The 24,085-nt window shown below is 49.1% G+C and overlaps 12 protein-coding genes across 12 annotated transcripts; 6 read left to right on the forward strand and 6 right to left on the reverse strand.

Annotated features, from left to right (window-relative positions):
- Positions 1-320: 320 nt before the first annotated feature.
- On the reverse strand, positions 321-2,200 carry cp7 (putative carboxypeptidase Y). Its single transcript, XM_022545911.1, has 6 exons — positions 1,945-2,200; positions 1,790-1,873; positions 1,470-1,738; positions 1,066-1,423; positions 557-1,014; positions 321-495 (listed from the first exon to the last, which is right to left on the reverse strand). Exons 1-6 carry the CDS (start codon positions 2,180-2,182, stop codon positions 427-429), a joined length of 1,476 nt encoding a protein of 491 aa, XP_022404075.1. The 5' UTR covers positions 2,183-2,200; the 3' UTR covers positions 321-426.
- Positions 2,201-2,521: 321 nt separating this feature from the next.
- Positions 2,522-7,570, forward strand: ASPGLDRAFT_43941 (putative ABC transporter). The gene is made up of 7 exons (XM_022545912.1): positions 2,522-2,738; positions 2,791-3,107; positions 3,171-4,702; positions 4,753-5,435; positions 5,485-5,658; positions 5,717-6,388; positions 6,450-7,570. The coding sequence occupies exons 2-7, from the start codon at positions 2,889-2,891 to the stop codon at positions 7,322-7,324; spliced, it is 4,155 nt and encodes a 1,384-aa protein (XP_022404076.1). The 5' UTR covers positions 2,522-2,738; positions 2,791-2,888; the 3' UTR covers positions 7,325-7,570.
- Positions 7,571-8,226: 656 nt separating this feature from the next.
- ASPGLDRAFT_33106 (uncharacterized protein) lies at positions 8,227-10,267 on the forward strand (the record flags this gene model as incomplete). The annotated part of the gene is made up of 2 exons (XM_022544261.1): positions 8,227-8,370; positions 8,432-10,267. The coding sequence occupies 2 exons, from the start codon at positions 8,227-8,229 to the stop codon at positions 10,265-10,267; spliced, it is 1,980 nt and encodes a 659-aa protein (XP_022404077.1).
- Positions 10,268-10,908: 641 nt separating this feature from the next.
- Positions 10,909-11,718, forward strand: ASPGLDRAFT_43944 (uncharacterized protein). Its single transcript, XM_022545913.1, has one exon. It carries the CDS (start codon positions 11,050-11,052, stop codon positions 11,677-11,679), a length of 630 nt encoding a protein of 209 aa, XP_022404078.1. The 5' UTR covers positions 10,909-11,049; the 3' UTR covers positions 11,680-11,718.
- A 181-nt stretch (positions 11,719-11,899) lies between these two features.
- On the reverse strand, positions 11,900-12,592 carry ASPGLDRAFT_33107 (uncharacterized protein; the record flags this gene model as incomplete). The annotated part of the gene is made up of 1 exon (XM_022544262.1): positions 11,900-12,592. One exon carries the CDS (start codon positions 12,590-12,592, stop codon positions 11,900-11,902), a length of 693 nt encoding a protein of 230 aa, XP_022404079.1.
- Positions 12,593-13,517: 925 nt separating this feature from the next.
- On the reverse strand, positions 13,518-15,497 carry cdcA (phosphoprotein phosphatase CDC14; the record flags this gene model as incomplete). The annotated part of the gene is made up of 3 exons (XM_022548790.1): positions 13,518-14,760; positions 14,817-15,348; positions 15,449-15,497. The coding sequence occupies 3 exons, from the start codon at positions 15,495-15,497 to the stop codon at positions 13,518-13,520; spliced, it is 1,824 nt and encodes a 607-aa protein (XP_022404080.1).
- Positions 15,498-15,582: 85 nt separating this feature from the next.
- ASPGLDRAFT_1169381 (uncharacterized protein) lies at positions 15,583-16,232 on the reverse strand. The gene is made up of 2 exons (XM_022539821.1): positions 15,970-16,232; positions 15,583-15,920 (listed from the first exon to the last, which is right to left on the reverse strand). Exons 1-2 carry the CDS (start codon positions 16,107-16,109, stop codon positions 15,644-15,646), a joined length of 417 nt encoding a protein of 138 aa, XP_022404081.1. The 5' UTR covers positions 16,110-16,232; the 3' UTR covers positions 15,583-15,643.
- Positions 16,233-16,648: 416 nt separating this feature from the next.
- Positions 16,649-17,547, reverse strand: ASPGLDRAFT_1169278 (uncharacterized protein). Its single transcript, XM_022539818.1, has one exon. The coding sequence runs from the start codon at positions 17,329-17,331 to the stop codon at positions 16,861-16,863; it is 471 nt and encodes a 156-aa protein (XP_022404082.1). The 5' UTR covers positions 17,332-17,547; the 3' UTR covers positions 16,649-16,860.
- A 752-nt stretch (positions 17,548-18,299) lies between these two features.
- ASPGLDRAFT_1169782 (uncharacterized protein) lies at positions 18,300-19,457 on the forward strand. The gene is made up of 4 exons (XM_022539825.1): positions 18,300-18,672; positions 18,738-19,160; positions 19,214-19,286; positions 19,325-19,457. The coding sequence occupies exons 1-3, from the start codon at positions 18,495-18,497 to the stop codon at positions 19,219-19,221; spliced, it is 609 nt and encodes a 202-aa protein (XP_022404083.1). The 5' UTR covers positions 18,300-18,494; the 3' UTR covers positions 19,222-19,286; positions 19,325-19,457.
- A 455-nt stretch (positions 19,458-19,912) lies between these two features.
- ASPGLDRAFT_43948 (CTAG/PCC1 family protein) lies at positions 19,913-21,113 on the forward strand. Its single transcript, XM_022545914.1, has 3 exons — positions 19,913-19,953; positions 20,011-20,255; positions 20,345-21,113. The coding sequence occupies exons 2-3, from the start codon at positions 20,221-20,223 to the stop codon at positions 20,661-20,663; spliced, it is 354 nt and encodes a 117-aa protein (XP_022404084.1). The 5' UTR covers positions 19,913-19,953; positions 20,011-20,220; the 3' UTR covers positions 20,664-21,113.
- A 409-nt stretch (positions 21,114-21,522) lies between these two features.
- ASPGLDRAFT_119537 (glutathione peroxidase) lies at positions 21,523-22,132 on the forward strand (the record flags this gene model as incomplete). Its single annotated transcript, XM_022540065.1, has 2 exons — positions 21,523-21,565; positions 21,618-22,132. The coding sequence occupies 2 exons, from the start codon at positions 21,523-21,525 to the stop codon at positions 22,130-22,132; spliced, it is 558 nt and encodes a 185-aa protein (XP_022404085.1).
- ASPGLDRAFT_1169526 (translin) lies at positions 22,114-23,514 on the reverse strand. The gene is made up of 8 exons (XM_022539824.1): positions 23,271-23,514; positions 23,164-23,200; positions 23,052-23,105; positions 22,862-22,995; positions 22,708-22,813; positions 22,565-22,650; positions 22,366-22,515; positions 22,114-22,312 (listed from the first exon to the last, which is right to left on the reverse strand). The coding sequence occupies exons 1-8, from the start codon at positions 23,334-23,336 to the stop codon at positions 22,253-22,255; spliced, it is 693 nt and encodes a 230-aa protein (XP_022404086.1). The 5' UTR covers positions 23,337-23,514; the 3' UTR covers positions 22,114-22,252.
- Positions 23,515-24,085: the final 571 nt, after the last annotated feature.

Below are 24,085 nucleotides of genomic sequence, written 5' to 3' on the forward strand. Positions count from 1 at the left end.
GACATTTTCAAACGAGGCTAAAAAGTTTCAAGAAGAGGGGCAATTGAGTGAAAGAGTTCTGTTTGAAGGGGGGGGAGAAAAATCGGGATTTGAGTTTGCAGTTTCTTTATCCTCTTTGTCTGAGAGTTGATCGAATATCATGGCTAAAGCAAGGATCTACGATGGCTTCTTTCCCGGAATCGGGAAAAGGCAGAAAGGGGGATTGCCACTGCGCTGTATAATAATAGCTGCATGCATACATACATTAGTATGTGATCTACAGATATGATCAGTCACTCTTTTGGTGGAATGTAGATACGAGGTGCGTACGGAGTACGAGTTGCGGGTCTAAAGTACACTCTGTCGATGTTGTGGCAAGCTATGAATAGAATAAATTCACTAGTATCTATCTATTGTGTTATGCAAATTTTAAAACAGTCCGTGTCTTCAGAATGGTTCCTCGAATAGCCATTTCGTATAGAGATCGAGAGCCACCTCGGGTTGATCTAACGGAACCTAGATCGAGTCAGTACAACGTCCGTAGATAAAGCCAATGTCCCTAGATCAATAAGCTTACCATGTGTCCAGAATGATCGACCGTAACGAATGCAAATCGCCGTTCTGTGCTTCCAGTTCGTGTAAAAACTTCCTTGTAGCTTCCCACCTTTCTCATTCCCCCGTTAGTAACCGAGTACCACGGCTTCAGGTCTTGGGAAGTAAATTCAGCCTGGCCATTCCAACGGAGAGAATCGGCCCAGCGAAGGTTTCCGGCTGTGTTGCATGCCAGATCTAGATTTCCGTTGTAGATCAACACATCGACACCGTTATCTAGAGTAAATTGTATCTCGTCCATAACGGGCGAGTAAAGATCGTTGCCAGATGCAAACGCAGCTGCTACTCGCATCGATTCAATGGAAAAGTCGCCGATCTCTTGCGGTACTTGTAGTGCCCGCCAGGTAGTGGGTTTGTTGATGTATTTCTGAATGTCAAGAGTCGCTGCGTAACAGAGATGCTCTACCTCACAGGTCCGAGTAACTGATTAAATTAGCCATGGGTAGTATCATCTTTACTGGTAAGGCAGCTTACTGTCAAAGGGGTCTCTTCCGCCCGCATGCGACTCATTATGAAAGAGCTCTTTAATGGTTCCACATACTTGGTCGGTGGCTTTGCACAGGTCTTTATCGGGATACCGATAACAGGCCTCGTATACATAAAGACAGCGGGGTAGAGTGTCGGCTATTATTTGGCATCGAGTATGGTTAAAGACGGGTTCGGCAACCCCGGGCTTTGTCGTGCAGAGGGTTTCGAAGTAGCCGTAGGTTGTATCCAGCGGTGAGACATAACCGTTTCCTATCAGTATCGAGCTCAAAGGAATGGCCGGGCTATCACTTTGTAGATTATTCTGTCGTATGATCTCCGCAGACAACGTTGGGATATAATGTCCCTATACTGGTCAGCTCAGGTCAAAATACCATGTTTTAGGAACATACTGCAAAGCTTTCTCCTGCGATATGAAAAGGGACACGTCGTCGCTCCGGAAAGACCTCTGTCAAAAATATCTGGAGGAATATGTACATGTCCTCAGCCGCTATCGAAGATGTTGTCGGAACTTTTTCCCCAGGGTCCGTGTATGACAGCCCTGTCCCTACGGGTTGATCAACGAAGATCATGGAGGAATTCCGTGACCACGAATAAGGATTCCTATGCGTCCCTTGACCGCCAATATCGATACGGCATGGTCCCAGTTCGAGTAGCATCCCTGGTTAATGTTAGCTTTCTAATCGTGCCATCGTGTTGCGCCACAACTTACCAACCATGCTGCTTACCCCGGGGCCTCCTGTCAGCCACAACGTGAGAGGATCCGTCAAAGGATCGCTGAGACTGTCGAAATACCCTAAGTTATGCAGGTTAGCATTCCTTTTGGTTGTGTTGTCCTTCCTATTTGGGTATCCATTGCGAGCTTACAGAAAAACATGTGTTTTCCATGGAAATCCAACCATCCCGTATACTGCTTGGAGCCTGCATCACAGAGATTATTATTTTGCTCTTTGATTCTGATCGAGTGCGAGGGATGTATAGGGCTTTTGAACGTTTCGAATCGATGGTCGTCGGTGTTCGCCAGGTAGGACTGCGGCCCATTTACCAGGGCTGCCCGTCCAACGGCGACTAGACTGGCAAAAGCAATTGAAAGCCAAATCTTCATCTTGCCCTGGGAATTTGAACAATGTCATTCATCATTATAGGTCTTTATATATAGTAGTAGTATATGTTTTTATATGGTGTTGTGATAGATGGCTGACGCGCTTAACCTAAAGCGGTAACCCAGAACGAGCCCGGTCTCTGCAGCGGCGGGTGCTTCTGTAGTTTCTTACTACATACTTCTTCATACAACTCATTCTGTCGATCTCTTACGAGTTTGATGTGTCTGCTATTAGCTTCCGGGTGAATAAAAGTTTAAGTGATATTCTCCGGCTTTCTTATTCGCAGCCGAAGTCGTGGCAGACGGAGCCCGCTGGAGACAAAGCAGGCGCTCAGACTGCTCCTACACCTCCGTCCTCCATTATTCACCTGCCTATAAGGGAAATTTCGAAAATATGCCTACGTACACTGCTGGCTTGGCGTGGGCTATATGAAGAAGTGGCAGGCAAAATATGGGACGGTAGTCTGTGAGAAGGCGATGTGTCAGTATCCGGACGGAGCATGTGGATCTTCTTTTCTTTTCTTGTTGAATCGGGATACTTTTGACGGGACAGCACAAGGTGAGATTACTATAAGACTGGCCAGGAACCGCTGGCTGACGCTTCGTTTGAGAGTCCAACTTTTCCCCACGAACGCTGACTCCGTCCGTTTTGATTGGGAAGACCTGAGTTCACCACAATATGCCGTTCGACGTTGTGATCAGGCCAAACATGCTGGTTCTTGCAGGGCTATGCCTGCTGGTTTGCGTTGCGGATGTCCATTTCCTTTGCCGTCGAAAGCAGCCAGCCGGTCTGGCGTTAAATCTCCAACATGTGCTACTGGGTTTGCTGAACCTGTCGTGCTCGCTTGTCTGCGCATTCGGTACCTTGCTTTCTGGGTGGAAAGACCCTCAAAACCATTGGCCATTAGTTCTAGTTGGATCGCTTTGGGTAAGTCGCACTGAGCCAAGTTTGTTTTGGGACCCTAGTTTCACTGACGGAAAATCATGGTAGATCATGGTCTTTGTTCTTCGACTGTGCTACCTCGCGTTCCCAGCAAAACGCTGTTTTTATTTTGTGCACGCTAATATCCTTGCACTTGTTCTCTTTCTGGCGACGAACCTATCAGAGCAAGTGTATCCGTTGATATGGTTCCAAGGACAACACTATGAGAGTCTTTCTGTTCGAAATTTCGTTCAGCTGGCAGCTGCCTTTGCAAGTGCCATTGTTTTGCCCTTATTGACACCTGGTCATCAACCCCCCTCAGAGTATGGATGTCATCCAGAAAAGTCTTGTTCGCCTATCCAGAGATGGTGGTTATACACCTGGGTTAGTCCTGTCGTCGACAAAGGATACGACAGTAATGGGGTTATGAGCCCAAGCCACCTCCTACCTAACCGGAAGGGATGCTCAGGAGAGGCCTGGCTGCAGAGCTACTCGGACTATCATCAAACGCTCTCCTTTAGGGCAACCCTATGGCGACTCTTTCGATGCCAATTGGCAGTGACGGCGTTCTGGGCAGTGCTTTGCGGCGCCGTCGAGCTTATTGGAACTATCGGACTCTATCAGCTCCTGCTTTCCCTTCAAGGATCGCCCGACCCGAAGTTTCGTCCGTGGGTTTCGGTCATCTTGTTCGGGAGCTGTCCAATACTGCGTGGTTTGTGCATGCAAACCTTCGAGTACTATGCTACACACGCCATAGGAGATGCAAAGGCTTGCATTACCACCGCTGTATATCGAAAGCTGATGCTGCTGCAAGCAGATGCCGCTGTCGATGTCGGGCAGTTGCAAAGCAACATTTCGGCAGATATCGATAGGCTAGGTACTCTAAGATACACGATGTTGACAGCAATTATGGCGCCCGTCGAAATTACTCTTTCCTCGATTATCCTCTACAAGATTGTGGGATGGTATTACATACCCAGCCTTGTTTTTCTCCTTGTGACGAGATATCCGCTCAACAAGTTCATTGTATCAGCTCAAACGAAAGCCCAATCAGGGGTGTTGCAAAGTACGGATGAGCGAATTACGAAGACAAGTGAGAGCATACGGGCGATGACAGCTATCAAGATACTTGGACATGTGCAGCCCTTTATGCAGAGAATCCTCGGGGCTAGAAACCGGGAATTGGATGCTATTTGGCACAAAATGCAAGTTATTGTTGCTTCCGAAAGTGTCTCTTCAACCCTTACGTTTCTTGCACTTCTCCTCTGCTTGCTATTGTACACCATCGTGGGTAAGATGCCTTTGGAGCCGGGCGTTGTCTTTACGGTGGTGGTTGTTTTCAACATCGTGAACAACATGTTTAGCTTGAGCGTTCTTGGAGCAGGTCAATATGCTCAAGCAACGGTCAGCCTAGACCGTCTGAGCAAGTTCCTTGACCAGCCAGAAGCAGCAGCGTACGCCAGGGATGAGACAACAGGCACGGGTGAGACTGCTTCCCAGGACACATTCATCACCATTCAAACTGGATTGTGCAAATTACCCATCCAGGCGGACCTAGAATTTGTTGCACCCGGGTTGAATGTTGTCACCGGCGATGTAGGGTAAGTCATCATGAGCTACCTAGTCATCTTCGCTTGCTGACATTTCTCAGTTCCGGTAAATCTCTGCTGCTGCAGTCGTTGTTGTTCGACCGACAAAAGCTCCAGAAGACACAATTCGAGCCGATCGCTTATACACCCCAGAATCCCTGGCTGTTCAGGGGCACCATCAGGGACAACATCCTTTTCGGCGCTTCATTCGACGAGAAACGATACAAAAACGTCCTCAAATGCTGCGCGCTAGAGCCAGATCTTGCAACCTCCAAAGACCACGACATGAAAGATGTAGGAGAGGGTGGTCGCAGACTCTCCGGAGGTCAGCGTCAGCGAGTTACACTCGCTCGGGCGGTATACTCCAAGGCTGATACTTTGCTATTGGACGATGTTCTGTCGGGGTTGGATCCGAAGACCTTCGAGTGGATTATCAACAATTGCATTCTGGGACCGCAGATGAGGGATCGCAAAGTGGTTCTCGTCTCAAACAATGACATGTTACTGGGAAGGGCCGATATGATCGTGTATATGAGAGATGGCACAGTTTCTCGAACTGTGCGCCCAATAAAGAGTGAAAATGCGGTCGTTGAGAATGGGAGCGTCGTCAACTCGTCTTTAGTCTCTGTCGTTGACGTTGTCTCAGAAAGCGACTGTCCTGAGGAGAACAATGAACCACGTGAGGACAATAATGAGAAATCAAACGACCTTGACAACCTCCGAGGGCGCATTGGTTTCAAATACAGTAAGTGTCTTCACTTCCCCGATGGTTTCATCCGCTGACTCGCTTCCAGTAAGCAAGTACATCCGATCATTTGGATGTCGCACCTATATTGCTACCATGGCCGTCTTCACCATCTCAGCCCAGGCTATGGATATTGCTTTGCCTGCGTGGCTCTCCGTCTGGAGCCAGGCTTATACTGAAGGCAATAGCTCTCAACCTGGCTTCTTTGTTGGCATATTCACAGGTAAGTCCACCGACAGGACGCTATTCATGTGGGAGACCAAGACTAACTAGAGTCGCAGGCCTCGGGATTGCGCGTATACTATTGATAGCCGTCTCACTCGTCTTTCTATATTCAGGCGCCTGGAGAGCAAGTCGCGACAAGCACATGGAAATGTTGGTTGTAGTGTTTGGCGCTACATACGCTTGGATTTGGCGTACACCAGCTGGACAGGCCATTAACCGGTTTTCTTCCGATATGGCCAGCTTGGATGACACGCTATTTAAGACCCTGCGACCAGTTCTCGAAACCTATCTTTCCATCGCCTTCCGCATCCTGACCGTGTCTTCCTTGGTTCCACTTTTCCTGCTACCGTCTATTGCGCTGACAGGTCTTGCGCTCTACATTGGTTATCGCTATCGGTTTGCATCAACAGCGGTGAAGCACATGTACGCTGGCAGTCTGACACCTCTCCATCACAGTATCTCCGAGACTGCAACGGGTCTGATGACCGTGCACGCGTACAAGGCGGAGAAGATTCTACAGGATAGATTCAACACCGCTGTCGACCATCATGTCCGGGCTTGGAACGGGGTTAGTGACCTCCAGCGATGGCTGGCGGTAAGGATGGACCTTTGCGTCGGGCTCATCTCTTTCTCTGTCGCGGTTTTGGCCGTTACACAAAAGCATGCGAATGCGTCAACAGTTGGTCTCAGCTTGACACTGACAACGGGGCTTTGCACATCACTTCTTTGTGAGTTTTGATCCACTTTGCGTTACGCTCTGAGACAGGGAAAGGATGTTAACATCGTTAGATCTTGTGTATCTTTCAAGTCTCCTGGAAGTGGAGATGACTAGCTACTACAGGGTTGAGAGCTATATCAAGGATCTCCCACAGGAGCTTGGTCCGTGTGATGGATCTAACGTAACCGAGCCCGAGGAATGGCCAACGCAGGGGGCGGTCCACATTCGGAATCTGACAGCCGGTTATTCATGGGATGAAAATGAAGTGCTGAGAGACGTTGACTTTAGCGCGCTAGCTGGGGAACGGGTTGCTATTGTAGGCCGCACGGGAAGCGGGAAGAGTTCACTCGCGTTGAGTCTGCTTCGACTAGCCACCAAGCTCCGCGGATCTATCACCATTGACGGGGTCGATGTAGAATCACTTGACGTGGAGAAATTGCGACAACGCATAAGCCTCATCCCACAGGACCCTACCTTGTTTGACGGGACTATTCGTTTCAACCTAGACCCGAGCAGCCGACTGCCCGATGAGCACCTACAGGCTATCCTGGATGACGTGGCGGGCGCACCGAACAAATGGAGGCTGGATGACCTGGTCGAATCAAACGGGAAGAACTTCTCTCACGGCGAACGACAGCTTATCGCTCTTGCTCGGGCGATCGTGAGCCAAAATCGGATCGTCATCCTAGACGAAGGGACAGCCAGTCTTGACAAAGACAGCGAAGCGCGTATCCATTCGGTCCTGCGAGAACGATTCCACGACTGCACCGTCATTGCCATTACACATCAGTTACACAACATTGTCGACTTTGACCGGGTTCTTGTGTTAGACCGAGGCCGAGTAGCCGAGCAAGGGAATCCACGAGATCTACTGAGTGCAGCAGGGAGAGGGTGGTTCCAGTCGCTGTATATGCAGCAACATGGTCCTCATCCGCATACTGACTGATTATGGCTGATTATGACTGATTATGACTGATGCTATATTGCGGAGAACGGAGTACGGAGTATTTGGAATGAGATTTTGAAATTTTATTTTTATTTTTTGTACAGAGTAGCCAAAACAATATTTCGGTTTCTATTTCGCCTGGCGTGACCACTTCCAATAAGCGCAGCCAGTTGAGATCTAGATCTACATATTTCTTTCTCTTATTACGGGGACCATCGGCTCTTCTAAGCGAGATCAAATGCCAGGCATAATCCCTTGAACAACAAACTAATCGGTGCGACATTCTCGATGGCGATAACAAGTATCGGTGTACTATGTAACTGTAAGTTCCTCGGCGCTGCGCAAACAAAGAAAGACAAAAAAAAAAAAAAGAAAAACGACCTCGCATTTTTTAGTACGTGTCACATGTGCCCATCACTTGCACCCCCTTATTTTTTTCGTTTGTTTTACCTTCCGCCGATTCCTTCTGCCTTCCTCTTTTTACAATATTTTTCTCTCACCCGGTTTTATCTCCAGTTTCTCTTGCTTCTGTGCATCCGGTTTGTTAGGGCTTCAGGGGGAAGATCTGTAGTTGGCCGATCCCTTGCGCCTCAGTTGGAGATCGGGATTTCCGAAGTTATCCCGTGATGGATGGCAGGAGCAGGATGGGAATGCAATGCTCAATGTCGATAGGATGCTTAACGCCGAGTCTGATGCTGTCTCACTGCGATTATTATTATTATTATTATTATTATTATTATTATTATCGCTGTTAGGCTAAAGTTGCTTCCTTTTTCCCCTCTTATTGTTTTTTCTCGGGAAGGCTTTATATGAACTACATACTGACCTCTACTACAACTACCGAGCAATCCGCATCTACTACTGCCACTAATACTACTGCTGCTGCTGCTGCTACTACTACCATGTCTCAGCCGATTGATCCGGTCAACACTATGACCAACAAGCCGCCGAGGAAGCGGAATGTGATTACAAGGGGGAGGACGGGGTGTTTGACTTGTCGGAAGAGGAGGTTGAAGTGTGATGAGAACAAGCCTGGGTGCAATAATGTAACATCGCTGTCCAATATATGTATAACCGGAAGCTAACATGAGTCTTCTCTCTCTATAGTGCAGGCGTATCAAGGCCGTGTGTGAAGGCTACAACCAGAAGATCACCTTCAAAGACCAGACAAACTTGACGGTCGAAAAAGTCAAGAAGGCTGCTAGAAAGAAGGCCCAGGCGTCGGATGCCGCTAGGGAAGATACCAGCAGCGATGAGGAAATGTCTTCTACGACCGTAGTCCCGCAACAAGCGTCGTACCCGCCAGCTCAGTTTGTGGATTGTTCGGTTGGTCTCACGTCGCCCGAGACAGTACGGAACGACAACTTCGATTCGCAGGATGGTCTCGTGTTCCAAGACGGTCTTCTCGCAACTCCACCTATGTCGACACCGGACGATCTCTCATCGTCGCCTGCTATGACCTCTTTGAATACCGGCTACATGACACCGACTTCGCCAGCGTCGATCGACTTTCTCCCTTCTCCCACTCAGGGTGTCTCCAACGCGACACTCAGTCTCGCCGGAGCGTTTGAGTTTCCGGAGGATTACACCTACTTTCAATATTCTGCTGGAGGCAGTTTCGCCAGCATCTCGAAGATTCTACCCCTAGCAGAACTATTCCAATCAGAGCCCATGTCGTCCCATGTGTATGATGCAGCGATAGCTCTAGCCGCACTTACCCTATCCAACTCCAATTCAAAGCCTGCCAATGCCAGATCTATACGCCGGCACGCATTCCATCACAGCCTAAAGGCTATACAGAGCTTGCAGAATGATCTGACACAAACCGGGAAGCTGGGAGCATCGACGTCGTCAAACTCTCTCCGTGCAGATACAGCGCTCTCACTCTTTGCCACGATCATGTTAGCGGCCAATTTCGAGCTCCAGCGGAACTGCGTCTTGCTCTGGTGCTCGCATATGCGAGGGGCCGCGTTGTATCTCAACGCTGCATATATGGAGCTGATGAAGAAAAATACGGGGATGTTGCTGATCCGTGCGTTTTCGCGGATGGCTCTCCTGCTCCGTTTGTATAACGAGAAGTACTCCGTAACAACATCAAAGTTCATGCCAGAGCATCTGTCAACCTGGCTGAACGAACTCCTCCGCGACTCACCCAGCTTACACGACCGAATCCTCCTCTTCGTCGAAGAAGTCACAGCCCTCGAGATCCAAAAACGCCAACACCCATCCCTCGAAAAAGACTGGGCCGAGAAAAGCGCAGACCTCCTCCACCGCCTCGAACAATGGCGAAACGATCTCCCACTCTCCGACATCCCCATCGACGACCACACCGGCGCCTCCCTAACCATCTCCACCACCACCACCACTACCAACCCATCCACCCTAATCCGCATCCCCGCCCTCCACTTCCCCAACTCCCCAGACCCCTGCATCGCCGCCGTAAACTACGCCTCCTACCTCTGCACCTGCATGCGCGCGCGAACCCGCTACCCACAGAACCACAACAACCCCAACACCCCAGACCGCATCCTCCCACCGGAAACCGAACAAACAGCCCTTACTATCTGCCGCATCGCAGCATCCAACCCGCCCTCCCGCTTCGGCGACTCCTTTACTTACAGCTACGGCATGCTCCCCTCCGTCGTCGGCGCGTACCGCTGGTCCAGCAACACTGGTCTCCGCGCGTGGGCGAAGCACTGGCTCAAGGGATACCGGATGACAAAAGAGGGTATCTGGAATGTTGTGCATACGCTGAAGTTGATTAAGATGATGGACAGTCAAGCACAAGGGGATAAGCAGGCGTTTGTGGCGATCCGGACGATTGATGAGCCTGTTGATGCGTCGCCGGAGGCGGAGGAGGGGGGTGGGGAGGGGCCGTTTAGGGTTGTGTTAAGTACAAGGGGGGTGGAGGGGGCGAGGTCGAATGTTATTATGGTTAGTTGATTTTATACTAGGCTGGTAGGAACGGGTTCGGTTGGGTTGGGTCACGGCGTCTTTTTGGGTCTTATGAGTTTATGATATCCCTTTGTTTCTTCGGGTTTTTTTTTTTTTTTTTTTTTTTTTTTTTTTTTTTTTTTTTAATCGGCTTTTTATACCAGAACTCGTCAAGGCCAAATAGTTGGCATTCCATTTGAGAGGGTCAAATGATTGAGTCTAATCAAAGTATTCCGTACTTGTAGCAGACATAAGTACATGTAAAAGAACTAATCAGTGTCACTTGTTTCAGCCCTACCATCGAGAATATGACATCCAAATTACTATCACAACCGTCAGTCTGCTTTTTCAGCTACCTCGGATTGCTCCATTGATTCAAGATCTCTAGCCCATCCACCTTCAGGTGCTCCCGATAACTACACCAATGTCAACCATTACCACACTCCGCTTCCTCCTAGGAAAACAGTAGACGACTGGTGCGACCGCCTAGCCCAACACCCCCACCGCGATAACCTCCTACAATGTCTCCTCTCGGGCATATCTCTAGCCGACAAACCCATAGTCCTTGATAAATACCTCACAGCAGCAGCAAACGAGTCGACAGATCCCTCCGAATCAAACAAATCCAACGAGCCCAACGAGCCCAAAAAAAAAAAAAAAAAAAAAAAAAAAAACCCCTCCTCTCTGGCTCGAATCCAAACTAACAGACGTCAACAACGCCAGTCTCGCTCAACTCATCTGCTGCATGCTGTTCCTTCTCCCACCAACCTCAAACTGACATCAAGAATGATATGAAGGGGTCACAACTTATGATAAGAGCGGATATTAAAGCGCGGTGGGTTGTTCAGCGGGAGAGTTATCTTCACGAGGAGATTCGTGCCCTGCGCAAGACCTCATCACTACAGCCACTAGTGCCGCATCCGCACCTCCACGTCCTTTCTCCCCTCACAGCCGAAGAAAAACCACAACTCAGCGCCTATGAAGCACAACTCCGCCACTTAGACACTCAATACACAGAACACAAGCGCTACATGTGGTTCCTAGAAGGCGGGAAACCACTATCCGCCCTTGGCCGGGCATTCGAGACATGTCGGAAAAATCCAAACTGGTATCTATCCAAATGGTTGCGTCGGGACTGTGCTGGGCGCGGGGGATGTTGTGGACGAAGCTGTGAATGCTGTGGGAGGTCTAGGGAGATTGTGCGCTGGGAATGGAGGAGGGGGGGTTGTACTAGTGCTTGTGGGTGTTGTGTGCGTGCTCATGCTGTCAGTGGTGTGGAGGGGAAGGGGAATAGGAAGGTGGATGATTATTTGGAAATGCCAGCTAGTATCACTGGTTCTTGTAAAACGATGTATAATGTGCGAATGCATTTTGCGTATATATGGGGGTTTGACTTATTGGATGACGTTAATGGGAGGTGATTCGAGATGTAAAGGACAAAAACACTGTCCAAATACGGCTTATGAAATGAGTACCTAAGTTCTCCATAGCATAGTTATGTAGACTCCCAGTTTGTGTTTGCCTTCTCGATCAGGCAGTCTTCATTTCTATAACTAACTAGTTAGTTATAGTTACCATGACATCAAATTTACCATGACTATAAATTTCAACCTAGAAAATATGTACGCCTACTCTTCATCATTAACCTCCCTGAGACCATCCCCGCTGTGTATCTCTGGCCTTTTCACAGAACCCACAGTCTCTCCCACAGCAGCCACCGCGTCCAGCACAGTCCTGGCAGAGCCACTCAGAGAGATACCAGTCTGGGTTCTTGCAGCGTGCTCCAAAGGCTCTTTCAATGACATTCATTGGACAGCCGCTCTTCAAGAGCCAGGTGTGCTGCTTATGGGCGCAGTAGTCATCATCCAAGCGTGCGAGTTCTTGCTCGTAATTATTGAGTCGTGATTTGCTTTCTTTTCCTGGATTGTCTTCTTCGTCAGTGAGGGATAGGGACTTGCGGAGGGCATGGATCTCCTCTTTGAGGTATATCTCTCTCTGGACAATCCAGCGGGCTTTGGCATCAGCCCTAGTAACTAGCCGGGACCATTTATGGACTTTACTGCCGGCATCGTCAATTTCTTCCTCATTCTTCTTTTCCTTTCCTCCCTCCTCGTCTTTCTCTTTTAACAAAAGCCCAAAGATAAAAAAGCGTATGTTCTGGACGATCTCGAAATGGCCGCTCTCATCCAGTTTAGATTCGAACCATAGCAAGCTGTGTTTCATCGACTTCCTCGTCTCCCTCGACCTGTTCGGCTCTGCTATCCTTGAGCACTCTTTATGGGAAGATACCACAAGGAACTCATTGAGAACTGTACATTTGTCGTAAATCGACATGTCTGAAACGAGACATTTCATCGTCTTCTCTGGATTGGGATCCTGGCGAATACGGTCACACTAGTCTTCCGCCGTTGGTTTTCCGAATAAGAACCGGAACATGGTGACGGCTGACATTGGCAGTTGATATAGAGCCTCAATAGGATAGGTACGTTAAATAATATAAGAAGTTTTTGCCGTGTTCGATGCTCTTACTCTCTAGGCAGAAATAGAGTACGGAGACATGATGTAGGATACATAAGGCAACAGTGCCAACCTTATTGTAGAAAAAATCAACGGCCCTGCTGAAGGTACTTCTGAATAGATCTGTCTCTAACTGCATGCTTATAACGTTTACACCGTCCTCCGCTCAATATATATAAACGTAAAAACACTTACCCACACCAGTATCTCATACAATTCGTGGACTCACACGGCTCTCTTCTGCTCTAGGTGGTTACTCGGTGTAGTTATATGCCCATGGATTTCGACTCTCGCGAGGACGATTCGTGGATCAAGGACTATCGAATACTTGAGAATGGACAATGTACAAGAAGCCCAAGGGATATGGTGCATATTTATCAGGTTTCTAGAATCATTCAAATCTTACTGACGTAGATGCTCTAGACATTGCGCGTAACCCGGAGACTAGGCACGAAGTAATATCGTCAATCTGTTAAAATCCGCGAAACTAACTCAAACATCAAAGACCCCAAACACCAAATGACCACTGGACGCCCATGACAACAAAAACAAATCAACAAGAAGAGGAAACGTCATGATGCAAAAGTATGGGTATGCAATAAGATCCATCTCCCAACGCCCGCAAACGTGGAAAAGTGGAACATGGAGATGAAAAAAGTAAAGGTGAAAAAAATTAATACGAGAAGGAAAAAGTCGTAAAAGTGTCTTCAAAATAACCGAGACCACATCAACTTTTGTTGATTCACTTCACCCTGACAGGACTCCCAGCGCTCCCGATGCGCCCACTGGGCTTGCGGACCCCCCGGGATTCGCTCTTGCTGTCGGTTACCCGGCGAGGGCTGGAGCGGACTTTGCTCACAGAGATAGGGCCACTGGTGGTCTTGGTGCCGCCCGGGGTTTTGGGTGTCTTAGGAGTCTTGGGTGCCGCGTACGTTGTCTCACCCCAATTTTCCTGATCCTCGTGGATGTCATCGGCCAAGGTGACGGTAGCCGAGTAACTGACAGAGCGGTGGCTTGGAGATGCGACGGGGGACTTGGAAGAACGCTTCGCAAGCCGGCGGAGTTGGATCTCCTCTTCACTTTCGCTGCTGTCGCGCTGGCTCCGGTGACTGGAGTGCTCCCCGGTCCTGCGTGCATCCTTTTCCATCGCAATACCGCCAGATGCGGTACGGGCGTACGGGTGATGCCGTGAATCCTTGCGGTGGGACTTGCGTGGTTGCCCGGGTGTTGGTGCGGGGAGGTTCTCTTCGGCCTGATGGGATCCCACTTCGTTGTGATCAATCTCTCCCAAAGCTGCACGCTTCGAGGGTGGTGTCGCAACCGCAACGGGGGTATGCTGAACCCGTTGCTTGGTGGACGTTCTGCCCGGTGTGACGGGCGCGGCCACCTGAGCCAGCTTCTCCTTCATCGAATCCTCGTACCACCACTCGCGGAATGCATTCTGGTTCAGGTGCAGCCAGTGCTGTTGCGGCCCGACCACCATACCAGGACGCATGAACCGCATGAAGGCAATGATCTCAGTGGCGGTGAAGCCATACCGGTAGATCAGGTATGCACCAATGAGACATCCGGTGCGACCAAGTCCAGCCTTGCAGTGGACAGCGATGCCCTTCTTCTTGGCGATCATCTCGTGTGCCATCTTGATGAACTTCCGAACCAACGGCAATGGGGGACATGTTCCATCTTCAAAGATCATGTCAATGTGGGTGATTCCGAGAGCTGTAAAGTACGAGGGAGAGTAGAGTTCGGAGTTCAGTCGCACGACCAAGCCCACGTCCCGCGAGGCAAAGTGGGCGAGGACATTCTTGAAAGAAAGAGGCATCTTGGAAGCAAGGACTTCGGAGACTGTGGAAGGCAAGGCCGCGTATTCCTTCGAGTTTGGGGGAATGGGGGTAATCGGATGGTGTTGTGGAGAGGCAAAGGCGAGGAATTGCGGTGTAACCCAGTTGAAGTCACCCATGTCGACTCGTTCAAACTTCTCGTATCTGAATTGATAATCGTCAGAACCTCAGTTGTCAGGCTTAGGGGACGCGATACATACTCTTCAAGGTTAAACTCACGCAACCCACATAGAGAGTTCTCCTTGGCTTTCCAGACACCATAGACGACATCCTGGATGGTCAGGATGAAATCCGCTTGGCTGTATCCAGCGTCACGGAAGGGCATGTACGGCGGATCTGCCTGCGCGATGGGCGCCAAAGCCAGATGCGGGGGCCACGATTGGATCAGAACCATGTAGCAAGCAACCAAGCATGCGGCATTTGCACGGCTCTTCCCGTCGGTCTTGCTGTAGAACACAACCGCCCGGTCACTGTTTGCGGGGTCCCCAAGAATCTCATGGAAGTGAACCGCAAAGCGATAGAGGTGACCAATGTGGTACGGGCCAAAATCCGCATGGAAAGCATTGTAGAACAGGGTATCCTCCACTGTGAAATAGACCGGGCTACGTCTCTTGCTGCTGGGAGTGCTGGGATGGGCTCGACGCTTGCTGGGAGACTTGGTTTGCTCCAACGGGAAGGGAAAGGGAGTTCTCGAATCCGGCGGGGAATCGTAGGAGGCAAGATAGAGACGATCTATAGTGGTTGACTTTCCATCAGCTTAATTCAAAACAAAAAGCACCGGGTTGCCATCGCGCCGGTCAGGGACGGGCAATCAAAACAATAGCACACGAACCTTGAATGTATTCAATGATCTGGCCGCAGCCAGTACTGTTTCCAGCCATGACGATTGGAAATGTCGTTTATGATATTGTAAATAAAAGAGAAGAAGAGTTGAAGAATAAACAGCCGGACCGACAACAAAGGCGCTCGAAAGAATAGGATCGCAGAAGACAACACTAAATCGTATACCCGTTCCAAAGCTAAACAGTCATGATCTGTTGCTAATATTCCAAAAACAAAAGAATTGACTTGTTGTTGCTTTGCTATCACAGCTATCAAAAATCGATGCCGCGGAGGGGAAGCAATGGGGGTTGACTGTTTGGGGAGAAGGAGGTATAAAGATACACGAGACCAAGGCGACAATGGCCAAGGAGAGAAGGGAGGATAGAGAGGATGAGGAGGGGAAACTCTGGGGAATGAGAGGGAAAGAAGAGAGAGAAAAAGATGAAGTGGTGTTGTTGTTGTTGTTGTCTGGCGGTTGAGGTGTTGGTGATGACCGATTGGGCAACTGCGATGCACGCCTGGCGCTGTTATGTTGTGGTTCGCCCAATGCGGACTAGCGCGGACAGTTGGCACGACAACCATTTCACGTGATAAAACAACGGTCTATCAACAGCACGTGACATGTCAGGTGCAGATATTGTGCCACAGTTAATCCACACTGTGGCTGGCATGATTACCGTTTCTGGAGCACATCAACACTCCAGAGCATTGCTCCGAGCGAGTACAGAGTACAGGGTACACTTGCTCTCTGTGAGGACAATCTTTGTCAATTCCAGAGTCAGAGAGGTCTATAGCACTCTACAGAAAATTCATCAAGTCAGTCCCGCGTGTGGTAAAGTGTTCATAATGAGCATAGATTCAGGCGAGGGCATGCTAAGGCAATGTACTCCGTACTCCGTGCACTGGTTGAACGAGGAGGGGTTCCAGGGCAATGGATACAGATCCAATAGAACGGCAAGGGGTTCTTCAAGATCGATTATCAAGATCAAGTCCAATTAGCGAATATTTAGGGAGTTGCATAAGAACACCTGATCGAGTTCTGGAAGGCCGCACAGCTGCAGAGCCCGATGGTTCTCCGTTGGCGATGCGTATTTGCACGAGGAACTCGCACACCGTATCGTACGGCATTCTCCGTGCTATGGATAATGTCTAGAACGGTGTTGACCAATGACATGTAGAAGTATTGTGATAGTCAGGAACAGACCGACAGGGAAACCGGAAGCAGCATGCTCTGCGGACTCTTATTGAGGGATGTGATAGGGACAAGGAGAGGTGGAAGTTAATCCTCGACAGCGAAGGTACACGGGATTTGGCAGCTGCAGAAGATCTACTCATCCGAACCAGAAGGAGATGGGACTCCGAACTATGTGCAGAGTACTAGCAAAGAGTTCTCGAGTCCTGCACGGAGGAATCCTACAAAACTCAATCATCAAAGACGGGACAGCAAAGCAAACGGCGCCTTGTGTTACTCAAAGTTTCTGGGTGGTGCCAGTTCTCCTGCCGGGTTCCAGCGATCTCAATAATGCACCGGCTGGGAGATGTTTCCACTGTGATGGAGACGTTTGTTTTGTTCTCGGAGCAATCGGATTCGGAATCCTCCTGATCATCTGTGCTCTCCTGTGTGACCGAATGTTCTGTGAAATGACCGGTGCGTCTGGGCAAGAACTCGTACTCGGTGTAGGGGGAATTCTCTTGCCAACTCGGGAAAGTGCATGCCTCGTTCGATCCAGTTTCCAGTGCGACAAGGTGGTCCGAGTGATTGTTCATTTCGTTTTCTACAGCCGCTAGTTTCCATCGGGGAGGGGAGAGGGTCATAGCAAATAAATAGTTATTCGGAAGATGGTCAGCGAAGAACAATAGCGTAGTCTCAAAATTATGTTCCTGGCTCTCCATTCCGCAGGTTCATTTTACTCCGGAGTTGACCTGGAGAGTTTATTTTGCCATTTGCCATGGGCACGAGCCATTTAGAATGTTGCGTGATTTTGATAGAGAGGCGAAAGAGTTGGAGCTGTGATGAGGATAGGCAGTGGCACTTGACGGTGGAGTGAGATCGACAGGGATGAGTACAGTGTATGGTAATGCGGTCACACTTGGTAGTACAGAGTTCAGTGATGGCACATTGCAGTATTCTTTCAAATTACTCCATACATATTATGTAGCATGCAATCGGATATATTGTGAGAGAAATCTCCTGGAATATCACGAGAATATCGAATTCCCGAGTAAAAACGATAACAGAATCATAATATGTAACAATACCATTCCCCGCCCAAACAGGCAAGTGTGGAGCGGCAAACGGTTTTTGGCTTCGACTAGTTTAGCCTCGTTACTTTCCATTGGGCCAGATACAGTGCCTGATTGGTGGTATACTGCGGCTGTTTGCATCTGACTGGTTGTTGAATCCCTAAACCGGGGAATATATTTAACCAATGATATCCTTTAGTACATAAAGAGTGGATTCTAAATTGCCGAATGGGCAAGGAATTAACGTCATCTATCCACCATCTGTCCCAAAACAGAAGTACACCAGGCTCATCTCCTAATAGGGTAGAGCTACTCACCAATTGGAATAACCCCCTAAACCGCAGTAAAGCTTACCTGGTATAAACTTGGACCATGTAATAACCCCACTGAAGGCGCCATGTGCGCTAATTCCTACTGTATGTTGACGATCCATATTGCTTTGTTGTGCTAGTCGTTGAATTCGCCCGTGTCGTAGGCAATTAGGGCAGATTTGTCTCCTATTCCCACTGCCAATTTCCTTTCTTCCCCCCCCTGATCTGCGCTGTCCGTCCAAGGAAAGAGGAACGGGGGATCCCGCCGATAAGGAGAGCCATGAAGGACCCGCGTTCACAGTCTATATAAGCTGGGCTCGTTCAGCACTTCCTTGTGTTCTTTTCTTTCCTCTTCACACCAGTCAAAGGCCAGTCTTTCATTCCAGTCGTTCTTTCTCAACCCACCTGCTTTACGCAGTCATTCATTCTTTTTTACAAACCCAACTTTACAACAGTCACTCCTTCTTTCTTTCAAACCCCAAATAAACCAAATTCGTCACAATGAAGTTCACTGGAATCGCCGCTATGCTCGCCGTTGTCACCGCTGTGACCGGCGCTGCCATCCCCAACGTCAACGGTGCTCTCGCCGAGGTTCACCAGGTCACTGGTGACGTCCAGGGTCTCCTCTCCAAGGCCCTCGGCACCAAGGACGAGGCTCAGGTCAACAAGCTCGTCTCTCGTATGTTCCACCGATCTACGATTTCTTCCCTACGCAAAACATAAGGCTAACAAAGGGTATTATAGAGCTCCAGAGTGTCGAGAAGGCTCTCAAGAACCTCTCCAGTGGTGAGGAGAAGCGTCAGCTCCTCGACGTTGGTGTCGGCGCCAATGTCAACGTCAAGCGTGACGAGGGCCTCAGCGATATCCCCCTCGTTGGTGACCTTCTCCAGCGTGACGAGGGCCTCGTCGATCTCCCCGTCGTTGATGGCCTCCTCCGGCGTGACGACGCCATCTCCGGCCTTGCCGAGCAGATCACTCCCCAGGTCACCAAGGTCGTTCAAGACCTCAACGTCCAGCAGGTCACTGGTCTCCTGAACGTCCTCAACGTCAACGGCCTCCTCACCAACGTCGAGTCCGTCCTCGACAACCTTCTCGGTGGTGGTCTCCTCAAGGGCCTCACTGGTGGTCTCCTCGGCGACCTCCTCAAGCGTGACGACGCCATCTCCAGCCTTGCCGAGCAGATCACTCCCAAGCTCACCAAGGGCGGTATCCTCCCCGAGGACCTTAACGTCCAGCAGGTCACTGGTCTCCTGAAAATCCTCAACGTCAACAACCTCCTGACTGGCGTCGAGGGTCTCGTCCAGGGCCTGCTCGGCGGTCTCCCCCTCAAGGGTCTCACCGGCAACCTCCTGTAAATAAGAAGATCTTTACGCATGTGAAGAGGATTGTTTAAGGTCTTTTGTTGAGCAGGACATACTTACCTTCTAATATTATACCACTTTTGCTTTTACAAATTTTCTTTTTCTCAACATGTTCGTCTCACGGGCCCTGGATATAATTCTGAAGGATTTTCTTTTTGAGCAACGCGTCATGTCAAGGTTACCTCGTTTTGTTGGCTGCTGGACACTGCTAAAGGCCATGCCTATGTGGGAGTATTAAGCGGATATCTTTTTGTTTCTATAATCTTCATGTGAACTTTGGTTTGTTTATTCTTCGACGATCTACGGATGATTACTTGTGTACAGTACTTTTTCTTTAATTGATCGCATTCTATTCATTGCTTTGCAGTAGATTGGATGGTCTTGTCCATTGTAAATATATATCATAGTAGTCGTACATTTAGAGATAGACCATGCAAGAAACGTGTTAGATCTTCCCCAGATGAACCATTGCTTAGAACTCTGTACTCCGTACAAGATCTCGATCTTTCGTTCCCTGTCCATCCATGTCCCGTAGAAACCTCTGGTCTTAGCAGGTGTGCTGAGGCTACTATGGACCGTACAGCAACAAAGCACTAAATGTATATTATGTTGATTCAATCGGCCAATTGGTTCTTGAAAACTTACTTTATTATCAGGATTATCACCCAATAACATAGATTACTGATACAGAGACATACATCGCTGCATCCTGCTCCGTACCTCAACTGAGCCGCCTCGGTTACTACACCACCGCAAACGAGCCCCTCCAACACTTCCACCTCGACTCCTCCAAACAAACAGCACTGCAACAACACATTATCAATTCTTTATTCCTTCCTATACATCACAATCACAAAAAGAACACAATGGCAGCCAACGCGACCGAATTCCCCTACACACTGTCCGTCCTTCCTCCCTCATCCCACCCCGCAAACCAATTTTTTCGCAGACAAACACACACCAAACCAAAGAGCAAACTAACAACAACAGAACAATAACCCTCCCCCTCCCCTCCACCCACCTCGCCTCCTCCGCCCTCCGCACGCTCGAAGTCGACACCGAACTATCGCCCTTTGTCCAGCGGCACTTCGAACTCGTCGCTCCGTCCGCATCTTCGGAAACCGAAACACAGAAGATGGAAGTCGAGGGGGAAGACAAATCGGTCTTGAAGACTATGTATCGCGCGACGACGAATCGGATGCTACGGGTTGCGGTTAATGGGTTTATGGAGAGTTTGGGGGTTGTGCTGGAGGTTATGCAGGAGTTGGATATGGATGTTTTGGAGATGGATCAGGGTCACGAGGAGTGAGCTACGGTCGCCAGTGTTGTTATTCAATGATATGAGGGAGAGAAAGATACAAGGAATATTGGATGTTGGTCTGCGTTATGCTGGATGAAACGGTTCGTCGCAGCCATGACTCCCGCCGGTCGCGGTCACTATATCACGGGTAATATCTTGCTGCGGGGTATGTTCCGAAGGAAACTGCATCCCGATATTATGGCTACGAAATTATAGCGCCGGGAAATGACCCAAGTTTAGATGGTGGAGGTGATACAGTCGGACGCTGGATATATATTTTACTCCATGGGTTGACGTGCGCCCGGACCAACGAGCATGCAGGAAGGATTTTAACTGTTGGCCTCTGGCATAGAATGGTGATTTTTGTGCAAGACTTGTTTGGAACCACTCTATTGCTTTATCCTAAGGTCATCATGGCATGACATCGAAATCTATGCTCTCTACCTCTACGGAACACGGATCTATACACTTCCGTACTGAATTTATTTCTCTACTTGTCGGAACAAACACAGCCGTTTAACTGCTTATATATCACATACTTCATAACTACTGCTAACTATTTAGAATTCTGGCATGTAAATTCTAGAAAGTCGAATTTGTAATTATCCTTCGTATGGCGGCATAATCTGCATTACTCAGCATATGACACGGGCGATGACATCAGCGCCGTTAACGGGCTCAACGATCTCCTCAACGGTCCAACCTCGGCTTCTCCTATAAAATGCGACCTCTTCCATCGAATATCGTTTGCCGTGGCTTATTCTCATCAACTGCCAGATCCATCGCTGTTCCTAGAGTACAGTATCTGCTATCATCGTTTACACCTACACATCAACGCGCGCAAATCCAACCTCCAAACACCAGAACCATGTCGTCCGCGACTACATTCTACGACTTTGAACCGGTCGACAGTACGTCCCCCCTCTACCCCTTTACCAAAACAAAACTAACTCTGAAAAACAGAAACCGGCAAACCCTTCCCTCTCTCCAGCCTAAAAGGCAAAGTAATCCTCGTCGTCAATACAGCCTCCAAATGCGGCTTCACCCCGCAATTCGCCTCCCTCGAAACCCTCTACAAATCCCTGACCGAGAAATACCCCGACACATTCACAATCCTCGGCTTCCCCTGCAACCAATTCGGCTCCCAAGACCCCGGCTCCAACGACGACATCCAATCCTTCTGCCTGATGAACTACGGAGTCAGTTTCCCCGTGCTGGGCAAGTTGGATGTGAACGGGGAGCAGGCGGCTCCCGTGTACAACTGGTTGAAGGAGGAGATGCCCGGGATTATGGGGTTGAGGAGGGTGAAGTGGAATTTTGAGAAGTTTTTGATTAGCGCGGATGGGAAGGTTGTTGGGAGGTGGGCTAGTACGTCGAAGCCGGAGGGGTTGGAGGGGAGGATTGCGGAGGAGATTGAGAAGGCGAGGAAGGAGGGGACGTTGGCTGGGGCATCGGGGGAGCAGGCTAAGTTGTCTTAGGGGCTTGGTTTTATGTTTATGATGGTGTCCCCCAACTCAGTTGTCTTTTATAATTTTGTAAACTAGTATTGATACCTCGCGATAATCTATCTTTACTTTTCCGTGAATTAAGCCGTAGCACTACTTGGGAATCAAATTGCGCAGCGAAAGATCATAGACAACATCCTCAACCTTTTTGACCTGTTCACCGTTAGTACTATGTCACAGCATCTCACAATCTGAAAAAGACTTACGCTGTACTTCATCCCATCACTCCTCTTCCGCAGCACATCATTCTTCAAATTGAGCAACTGGAATCCCGCAAACAAATCCTTGATGAAACTGCCAATCTGCATCGGACGCGTGTAGTCACCAAGAGTCACGGAGTTGACAGCCAGACGAGACTACTTTAATTAGCCAAGCTCAACCTCAGTACAGGAGACAGGGACGAACCAATTCCTCAGCCATGGCAATGAGAGAAAGCAGATACTCCTCGATAGTCAGGTGGAAAGCATCCTCCTCTTTCAAGTTCACGGGGACTACCACGAATTAGCACTATCTGCATAAATAAGAGACAAAACGGGGAAATAGCATACCATCCAAGAACTTTCCAACCTCTTCAATCATCAAAAACTCGCTCGAGTCCGCGCTCTTGTACTCTTGGAATCCGCCCAACCACGCGCAGAGCTCGATAGCCGTCACCTTTCCAATCAGCAACCAGTCAATAGCAACAGAGGGTAGGGTGCGTACAAGATTCTGCAACTCCCGCGTCCACAGCCCGTTGTACTTGTAGAACGGGTGCTGGTCAGCCACGACCTTGAGACGGGTGACTTCTGCTTTCTGGGCGATGATTTCTTTGGTTGCGCTGTCGAGGACGGGTTTTACTGTTCTTTCTTTCAGCTTTCTATCACTCAAGCAAGTAACGGGTAGGGGAGCTTACGCTGGCCAGAGGGTGTAGAATGAGCGCGAGAGAGGATAGCTTGCGTCGAGCGTCCTGTACGTCGTTAGTCTGCATGCCTGCATAAACCATTCGATTTAGGATGGAGATGTACCCCGTCTCGCGAGCGTCTGGACGATTTCTTGGAGTTCCTGTGTAAATTAGCTTCCATTCTTTCCTCGCGCGTCAAGTCGAAGCTCAGCTTCTGACAGGTCAACATACATCACGAACGTGAGTCTCCTCATCGATCTTTGTCTGAAGATCCTCGAAAATGCGATGGTCGATCATCTTGTCTCTGCAGAGGTAGAGTCCTGCAGAGGTAGAGTAGATGTGGTGGTTTGGTTGGTGGTGTTGCGGATTGACGTCAAGAAAATATGTCAAGGTGAAAAGAGGTTGCCAACGGGGATGTTTGCTTTGTATTCACTTGCTGATAGTACAGGTACGTCGTACTACGAAAGAAATAGTTGATAGAGCTCAATACAGCTTGATATTACATTACTGCTTGATCGTATTCGCGTGGGATCACTGGGTTCATAGACATGGAAGAGCTTTGCAGTCTTAACACGGACATGAAGGCGTCAGAACTCTATGGGTACAGAACAGACATTGTAGACACAGGACTAAGCTTATTATATTGAACCCGATCTACCAAGTTAAATCTACACAACACGAAAAAAAAAACCATCTTCTCCAACCAGTCAGCAAGCCGACCGTATTGATGAAAAAGGTGTTCGCGTCTATCAGGGATAGTGTAAGCCCGATGACACTGTGCGGCCAGACATGCGCAAGCACAGAGGCCCAGCCACGGAGACCAAAAATAAGATTAATCAATGTTGTGTTCCTTAGAACACTTTCAGAGATTAAACTGAAAAGAACAGATACTACACTTGATCTAAGCCAAAAGGCAAAGAGAGCTGGAGAAAAAAGAAGAAAGGTTGAAAGAGTGGCGGGGATAGCATAGTATTTATATGTTGAGGAAGGGGGTCCGTGCACGCTAGTGGTAAGCGATGAAGGGGATGAGTCATCCAGGCAGCTGC

This window comes from Aspergillus glaucus (genome assembly GCF_001890805.1).
Source record: "Aspergillus glaucus CBS 516.65 unplaced genomic scaffold ASPGLscaffold_4, whole genome shotgun sequence".
Taxonomy (NCBI): domain Eukaryota; kingdom Fungi; phylum Ascomycota; class Eurotiomycetes; order Eurotiales; family Aspergillaceae; genus Aspergillus; species Aspergillus glaucus.